This window comes from Bemisia tabaci, chromosome 10 (assembly GCF_918797505.1).
Source record: "Bemisia tabaci chromosome 10, PGI_BMITA_v3".
NCBI lineage: Eukaryota > Metazoa > Arthropoda > Insecta > Hemiptera > Aleyrodidae > Bemisia > Bemisia tabaci.
In genome coordinates, this window is record NC_092802.1 from 506672 (window position 1) to 516162 (window position 9491).

Below are 9491 nucleotides of genomic sequence, written 5' to 3' on the forward strand. Positions count from 1 at the left end.
GCAGCCGCATATCCAAACCGGCTTCAGTGTCGACTTGTAAAGGATCACTTTTGAGTGTTAGGGTAATTTAGAATTAGGTCAAGGATAAATTAGCAGCCACTGCATGTTGTAGAACTTCATTTTTGATTTATTGGGCTTTTTCCAAAAAATGGTTGCCTTATCTGAGGCTGAAATCGATAAGAAGGAGCAAAGTGGTAAAAAAATATGGGTCCACCCTAATTATCAGCGTAAGCATGGTCGAAAAATTCCAATTAAAATAAAAACGCAAACTAGTGCGTAGCCAGCACTTTCTTACTACCTTGTTACACACAGTTTGGGATAAATATTTTTTTACTCGTTTCTTGTTAGTGCAGCTTTTCAAATATGATTTCTTTATTCTCAAATTAGGTCCCTATACATTAAGCAAGAAGTGTATTTAGTGTATGTCTAACCATCCTGCCGAGCTAAACGAAAGTGGTAACACCGATGCGCGCAACTATTCGTGCTCTCAAGTAGCTTATATTGCCGGCACAGTATTTGAAGGGGAACTCGACCAAGGTTCAAGCCGTAAAAAAAACCCGGAGAATTGGAGCATTTATTGAGAGTCGATTCAAGTACACTCACTCAGCTTTCGTATTTAAGGTGATTTGGCGGACGCCATATTGCGTGTCAGAACGACATGCGATATATCGCATCGATTGCTTCCATTTTTTCAGCTACTCGTCATTTACCTCGAATTTTGAGATCGCAATTCTGTTGTCAGGAGACTGAAGAATTCACTTACCAATTTTTGCAATCAAATTCAACGGAGTAAAGGCGTGGTTTTTTTAGAGGAAAAATATAGACATTTGATACTGACATGGAAACTGCACTCGAATGCGATATGTTTCCTCTAAAAACACCACGACTTTACTACGTTGAATTTGATTGTCAAAATTGGTAAATGAATTCTTCAGTCTTCTGACAACAGTGTTTGCGATCTCAAAATTCGAGAAAAATGACGAGTAGCTGAAAAAATGAAAGGAATCGATGTGATACATCGCATGTCGTTCTGACACGAAATATAGCGTCCATAGAATCACCTTAAGATTGAGATTGAGTTTAAAATTGAGATTGATATTCAGACTAAGACTGAGACTCAGACTACGCCTAATATCAAGATTAAGATTCAGATTCAGACCGATAGGACTAGGACAAAGACTAAGACTGAAGCTAAGACTATGATTAAGATTCAGATTCAGACCAAGATCAATGGGATAATATTAATTAATTAATATAATTATATCATATTATATTCGAGCATGCTCGAATATCCACGATTATTCGCGATTGTCAGGACGGGTCGACTTGTGAAGCAGTTTGGACCAGAAATACGGACTCCTCGACTCATTTTACAGGAAACTAGCTTCATTTCTGCCAGATCGGAGAACTGATCTTCTGAACCTGTGTGAGTCCATATAACACCCCTGGCGATTTTTTCTCAAAGGGCAAGGAAAAAAAATCCCGAGACTAGTGTTAAATCCTAAGCAGTCCCTGGTAAAAATTGGCAGTAGAATCTGTGTTCCAAAATACCATCGACCCACGCCGGCTGTAAGATTTCCAATAGCTTCTATAGTCGGCTACACACTTTCTTATAGCCTTTTATAGCCGATGGCGACTAAGCAACTGACAGCCAGGCGATAAAATGTATGCTAAACGTCACTAATTACGGATGCTAGGACTTAGTGAGTTTTTGGACCACTGCTCTCTTTTTAGGCCGAAGTATCTTGATTTATTTTGCGAGGAAAACTCCGTACTTTTGATGGATGCCTGCCATTCATAATATATTAGAGCGCCTTCAGTTTCGTATGATACTGTGCAATACCTCTGGTGTGAAATAGTTGCTACAAGCGCCGTGGCACGCTGCGGTGCGGCAGGCGGGCAGCCAGCGCGAAACGCGCATTGGCGCCTACAAACCTAACAGGGATACTTCACGCGTTGCGCAATGCGTGAAGTATCCCTATTAGGTTTGTAGGCGCCAGTGCGTCGCCGCTCTGCTTTGTGTTAGGCTCTAATATTTAATCTGGCGGAGTCAGCGTTATTCAACTCATGATTTTGAAATGTTTGCACATCCTGTATGGATTTTCTCGTTTTAATTGATGAAAAAAAAATATGTATTAAAGGAAAATATAACGTGTGTTTTGTAAATATTAAGGTGGTTCCGTATCAAACTTAATGATTTCCAAAGCACACGAATTTCTACACAATTTCTTATAGCCTTTAATAATCGATGACGAAAAAGCAGCAGCCAGGCGATAAAGTGTAAAGCCCGTCTAAAGGAACTGTAGCCCGACTGCATAATTTTTTATCGCTTCGTATATAGCCCGGCTGTATGATTTTCTCCGCATTCTACAGCCAGCTATATGATTTTCTGTAGCCTTCCTTAGCCGGCTGTAAGAATTCCTATGGTATTTTGAAACGCAGCTGTTATCGCCAATTTTCACCAGGGGTCCGAAGCGTATAATCGATTCAGGGCTTCACCCAAGCCGAGAACCGGGTGTTCTTGATGATCCATCGGTGCGCCTTACTCGCCCTCGCTCTAATCAGCTAGCCGACTCGGGGAGCTTTTTAGACCAAAAATTTTTTAGAACTCCATGGGTCATATTAAATTTGAATAAAAAGCACATGACCATAAAATGGTGGCCCATGATATATATAAATAGAAAAATAGAAGGACAAAATTTCATAAATTCATAGACATTAGTAAGTAGAGAGGTAGCAGAGTTTAGTTGCGCTTGCTAAATCGGCATTCGAACATCCTGCAAATTTTTCTGGATTGGGAAAAACGTTCGAGATAATCGACTATTTTTATCTGGTGCGAGACTCAGAAGCAATGGAGATGTTGCATGTGAGAGGAATTTGCGATTTGACTGTTGATTCCCATGTAAAATTTCGCGAAAAACACGATGGTGCCACTTGTTTTCTCTGAAATCCACTCTCGAGCTCAAAAAAAGCTCTCAAGTTGAGGCCAAAATAGAGGGGATATCCCACGCTGTCCGGAGAGTCCACCTCTACGTCAGGACAAACTCTTCGAGCAAATACATTGACAGAGTTGCCGTGATTTCAGTTTTAGAATCCCCAAATAAGTTGGCAGCCCTGTCAATGTATTTGTTCCCTTATCTTTGCATGGAAAGTTGTCTGGATGTAGATGTCTCTCAGGATAGCGTGAGATATCCCCTCCATTTTGGCTTCAACTTGAGAGCTTTTTTGAGCTTGGGTGTTGATTTCAGAGAAAACCAGTGGCACCATCGTGTTTTTCGCGAACTTTTACATAAGAATCAACAGTCAAATCGTAAATTCCTCACACATGCAACATCTCCATTCTGCCTCGCTGAGGAAGATCGCCATATGAGCCTTTAGACGTTGCCAAATTTCTTTCAATAAAATCAGAATTGTCAGGGAAAGTTGTGAATGTTTTTCCTCAATTTTTTAGAGAATTTCTTCGATGATCGCAAGTATATTATCTGAAAATGCCAAGAGAAAATATCACTCTTTAAAAATTCACATTTTATATGAGGAAATTTGGCAACCCTCAAATGTTGATGCAGCGTTTTTCGTTAGCAAGGCAGAATAACGCGTGGTTCCGAGGCTTCTAACTCGAGATCATCATCAAAAGTCGCTTCAACGTCGTCTAAAATTTTTTTCCTCTTCTTCCAAGCTTTCCACCTCTTCGGACTTTCGGACTCGCTCCTGTCCACATGTCCCTAGCGCCAGCAAAGGAGAAAGTGCTCAACTCAATATTTTGCGGCTGCACACAAGCATGCGGTAAGGCATGAGGGTGCCGAATATCTGGTTTCAAGTGCTCCAATATCCATCTCCAACCGCTCTAAAGATGTAGCCGAAACATCGATTTTTTTAGCCTTTTTGGGAGGCTTTGGGAGGGCTGGGGGCTAAGCACAATGGATATCAATGGGGACTTTCAGCCTGTGTCTCTCGGACCCTAGCGAGCAACTTTAGCCCTAAATTGCTTGTTTGGGAATTTTTTCCTCTTATCGCCCTAAATTGTCTAGACTATCTTCCTTTTGAGCCAAATGGTTCCTGGAGGAATTTTTAGATGAAAAGGCAGAGCTTCTTTTATGACAGAGGAGATTCTAGTAAAATCCCGCTCCCAAAATTTCTCTAAAATCATTTCCTCCCTTCTTATAGCCAGTTTCCGTAGGAGACGAGTAATCAGAACGGTATTTTTGCACGGTTATAAACATGCTGTGAGGAATGAAATTACTCCGATGATTTTTTTTAATCTAATTTTATTTTCAGTTTTAAAGATGGTGTTAATCTAGAGCAAAAAGTTCTCCTCTACAAATTTAGTCATTTGGCATTTTTCACATAAACGCACGGTCTTCTTGTTACAGCAAGTATTGCGTTCGAAATCAAGGTCTACGATTAAAAATTACAATTTCATCATTAAATTGTTTTTAAAACACTACAAAAAAGGGATGGAATTCACTTAAATTTTGGAAAATAGATTTTTCCTTTACTAAGTGATATTTATCGCCACCTGTCAAACAGTACCATGCCAACGTTTCCGTTTTTAAAAGAAAGACACCCTAGATCAGCAAAGTTGAGAAATTAGGACAACGTATGTCTAGGTTGGTGTTAAATTATAATTTGTAAAATAAGTAGGTATTATAATATTATAGAAGAAAACTTTAAGAAAAAAAAACAAAAAAACTTTACAATCAAAAGACTCGCTCAATCCATATACCCGCACTATTGACAAGCTTCAGTTTGAAAAAAACTGCCTGGGAAAATTACTATTCGCATTTGAGTCATATTAATGGAAAGTTAAGTGTTTCATTTACTCTAAATTAGTCAGAAATAAAATCTATCCAAGCCATAAAATGTTTACACCACAAATGTTTGATTCTCAGTTTTCTAGACTCACGTCTATTGAACGTATTTTTGAAAATTTCTTTCGACTTTTTAGTTTAAAGCGTTTTACCTTGTCTGGGCATCATTAATAATCGCATGAATGCAAATGGTAAAATCTAAAAAGTATGACACTGTAACAGTAGAAGTATCAGGACTATCAATACCTTGAGTGAAACTTTGAAGCGGGGCTGAGAAACTACAACTTTCTGACAAGTTCTACAGCACTCGAAAAAAGTCACTTGATTGAAGCAGTAATATTTTTGAAGTGGCTTTATTTCTCTTGAATCAAACAGCATAGGTCAATTAGCAATTGTTCGATTTTAGCAATTTAAGTATTGATTCAAAAGGAAATCTTCTCGACGACCAATGAAATTCATAATTTTCCGTAATTTTAATAATTCGTAATTTTTGAACAAAATTTTTCAGCAAATTCTTATTTTTCAGAACATACACCCAGAGGCGCATCCAACAATTTGACAACACCGGATTTCCTCCATTTAAACCTATGATAAATAATCGTTTCTTGTCAGAAAACCTGGACCGGTTAAGAATCGATACATTTCCATTGATTTAAATGGAGAAAAGACGACGTTGCCACTGCATTGGATCCGCTACTGCATACGCCCCCGTATTTTATTCCAATAACAGGGTTGCCACAGAATTTAGGAAATGAAATTCCCTGACATTTCTCTGATACATTTTGGTGGAATTCCCTGACAATTGAAGAGGTGACGGATGGTTAAGAGGGCATAATTGAAAATAGTTTTCAGGCAAAATTTGTTGTTCGAAACCTTAAACCCATTCTAGAAAGCAATTGAGGGTGATTTAACAAATTTTCCCTGATATTTTCGTCGCTTTTCCTGACTTTTTAAAATTTCCAGACATTTCCCGGTTCCCTAACTGTGGCAACCCTGAATAATGAGCCCGCTGAGGGGCCACAAAATTAAGACTACCCTAAACCGCCTTAACCAAGCTTAAAGTATAATTATAAGTGTATGAATTGCGATGTATGTACAGGGTGTGCAATGGAGTGTGCGGTGAGCTGTTCAGGACTCGGGGCGATGGGATTCGTCATCATCCTCGTCCTCGTCGAGAAGGAGGTCGTCGTCCGAATCCTCGTCTTTGCTCCCTTCGCCGTCCTCGTTCGAGAAGCCGGGACTCGTCTCCTTCACCAACCTAAGCCCCGCCAACGCCACCCCCAACAGAAACAAACCCAAGTTAGAATAAGCAAATCTCAAGATATTATGCGCAAATCTGCAGATATTAAGAGCAAATCTGAAAATATTATGCGCGGATCTGAAAATATTATGCGCGAATCTGAAAATATTATGCGCGAATCTGAAAATATTATGCGCGAATCTGAAAATATTATGCGCGAATCTGAAAATATTATGCGCGAATCTGAAAATATTATGCGCGAATCTGAAAATATTATGCGCGAATCTGAAAATATTATGCGCGAATCTGAAAATATTATGCGCGAATCTGAAGATATTATGCGCACAAGTGTTCATTCTGCGGGGTAGATTGCTGAAATTGGTAGACGAAGCGATAGACAAAGAAGACAACAGGCATATGAAGGGATCCTATTGGCGGAAGTGGGTAATTGCAATGGACAAATGAGGTAGGTGATAGACTTATTCTGCCGTAAGAAGTAAAAACGCAGTATGAACCTTCAGGCGTTGCCAAATTTCCCATCATAAAACGCGAATTTTTTGGGAAATTTATGAATATTTCCCTCCCATTTTTCAGATAAAGTAGTTTGCAACTTCCCCTAAAGTTCCTGAAAATTTCAAGGAACAATATGCATAATTTTCCTCAAAAATAAGCATTTTATAGAAGGAAATTTGGCAACTCTTGTATGTTCATACGGCGTTCTTTATTAGCACGGCAGAATTAACGACAACCCACGGGAGACCCAATAGATAGTCCATTGTTTTCTCCCTCAGTCCATAAGAACCACCCGTTTCAACCAATGGGATCGCTCCATACTCCCACTCCCTATGTCTTTCTTGTCTATAGCTTTGTCTGTCAATTTCAACAATCCGCCCGTAGTCCGTGCTCTCTTTTGAGTGTTTCCTAATGGAGAATTTGCAGGTATCTACAATTTTGTAAATTTCACGTTCAAAATGGAACTGCTAGGAAAACTGATCACGAGGATATCCTCGATTTCTGAACTGAACAATAGTTGTCGGTGGAAATATGACAAAATGACCTAATCTGCTAAAATACATGTATTAAAATGGGGAATAAAAAATAAGACCCATAATAATATATGCGTACCAGGGCTCACGTCATAATGCACATAGTTCCGTTTGGTAGAAATAGGTTCAAATTACCGACGTGTCCGTACTCTCTCCGAGTGGGTACTCTGCCGTGCTAAGGAAAAACGCCGTACGATTCTTCAGGCGTTGCCAAATTTCCTTTGATAAAGCGCGAATGTCCTTGTAAATTTATGAATATTTTTCTCCCAATTTTTCAGATAATTTTGTTCGCAATTTCGCCTGAAGAGTCTAAAAATTTAAAGGAAAAATATTCGTAACCATCCTCAAAAATAAGCATTTTCTCGATCGAAATTTGGCAACTTTCGAATGCTCATACGGCGTTCTTCCTTAGCACAGCAGTGCTCTACCTGAAATACGTCAAATTTACGCAAAAATGATAGATCATATTCATTAAACTGTTGTACATTGATTTATGAGACTGACCTCTCGATCATACGGGTGTCAAAGCCATCGAGCCTTTTCACCGTTTCTTCTGCCAAGGTGCTGAGTGCTACTCCGAAATTAGCTCCAATTTCCAGGAGGTGCAGTGTGTCGAAATGGTAACCCTTGAGACAAACAAAAAACCATCACAATCAGTCGTAAAATCTTGAAGAAATTAAACGAGATAAAAAGCAGGTTATTACCTAGGATTCAATCTCTTTAAAAACCACACGGTAAAAGGATGATCTGCTTAGGAGATTAGAATTACATTTTGCAGAGAAGATCTACAGTCAACTTTCATCTGTAAAAGCGGTGCCAGGACTACTCTGCCGTGCTAAGGAAGAACGCCGTAATGAGCCTTCAGACGTTGCCACATTTCCTTCGATAAAACCTCAATTTACTGGGAAAATCTTGAATCTTTTTCTTCATTTTTCAGACAATTTTGTTCTCAATTTCGTCTTTAATGTCCGAAAATTTCAGGGAGAAATACGCATAATCGGTCTCAAACTTTTATTTTATCCAGGGCAATTTGGCAACTCTTGAATGTTCATACGGCGTTCTTCCGTAGCACGGCAATGCTCACCCACATTTTTTTCCGCCTAAGGGACTATTCTCATAGCGATTTGACCCAGGATTTTTAACCCATAGATGTTTACCAACGACCCTACTGACGCACGTTTTTTTTTTTTTTTTTTTTTTTTTTTTTTTTTTTTTTTACCTAAAAGTGTTTCCATTAAATTGCATTTCACAAAAGTCACAATCGAGCACTGCTCTGGAGGTCCAGCCTGCAATACTGGTAACCGGAGTCAGAAATCAAGTTCGCCTTCAACTTGATGGATGCAATTTGAGCGGCTTAGGAGTTGAAATAGTTGTATCACGCATATTAGTTTAGCGTAATGTCCAGGGACGAATAACTTTCGTTGTAATATTCGTGTTTCTAGTGACCATCGCAGCGGAACGTCCCATAACTTTTACTTGATTCTCCGACCGAAAAATATTTTGACGTTGACATTGAGAAAAGTTTCAAAAGTTAGAATTGAACACCGCCCTCTATAGGACGGATCTGAAAAACTAGAAACTGGAGTTAGAAATCAAGTTCGCCTTCAACTCGAACCCCCCTACGACTTCCGCGGTTAGTGTAAAAAACATGTAGGTGAAACTTTTTTTTTTCAAAAATTAATGTTCACAACAGTGTATGGGAACATTAATGATATGGGTTAAGAGTTGTGGGTGAAAAGGTCTGGGTGACTTGTACTTCTGCCAAACGGAACTATGTGCATTATGGCGTGAGCCGTGTTATGCATAAATTCTTATGGGTCTCAGAGCTCAATGCACATAGTTCCGTTTGGCAGAAATGCTTCCAATTGAACCTTGGGTGATGAGTTTGTGGTGAGTGGTTCCAAAATCGAAAAAGCACCTTGGGAATCCGAGGGAATAAATGGAGGGGGGGAGGAGGAGGTTGCGCCTACCTTGTAAACCCCTTGGTCGCAACCGCAGTAGCTAGCCTCAAGGGTGTAACTGCGCTGTATGCCGAATTCCCGCCAGACGGTGATGCGGGCTGTGGACTCCCGGCTCCGTTCCACGCGGAAGTGACAAGACGGCAGGCTAAATGCTGAACAGTACTTCTGCATCGAGTGACTCAACACCTGCAACAACACGCAACAACACGGTCAAACAACATGAAAATTGAACTATAGCGAATGATTTGACTAATGTCGAGAAAATAGCATGAAGTCCTCCTGTAAAAATGCTACGACTGGAATACTTGCCGTGCACAACAACGTATGAAAGAACAACGTATGAAAGAAAGCAACTTATGAGCCTTCAGACGTCGCCCAATTCCCTTTGACAAATAAAGTATTTTCGGGAAATGTAATAAATATACATATCGACGGT

At 39.6% G+C, this 9491-nt stretch overlaps 1 protein-coding gene across 1 annotated transcript; it reads right to left on the minus strand.

The window, feature by feature from the left end:
• Positions 1-4602: 4602 nt before the first annotated feature.
• LOC140225622 (cytosolic carboxypeptidase 1-like) lies at positions 4603-9241 on the minus strand (the record flags this gene model as incomplete). The annotated part of the gene is given in 3 exon segments (XM_072305154.1): positions 4603-6066; positions 7599-7720; positions 9065-9241. Coding segments are annotated over 3 exon segments (429 nt in total), but the record flags the coding sequence as incomplete, so codon positions are not given.
• Positions 9242-9491: the final 250 nt, after the last annotated feature.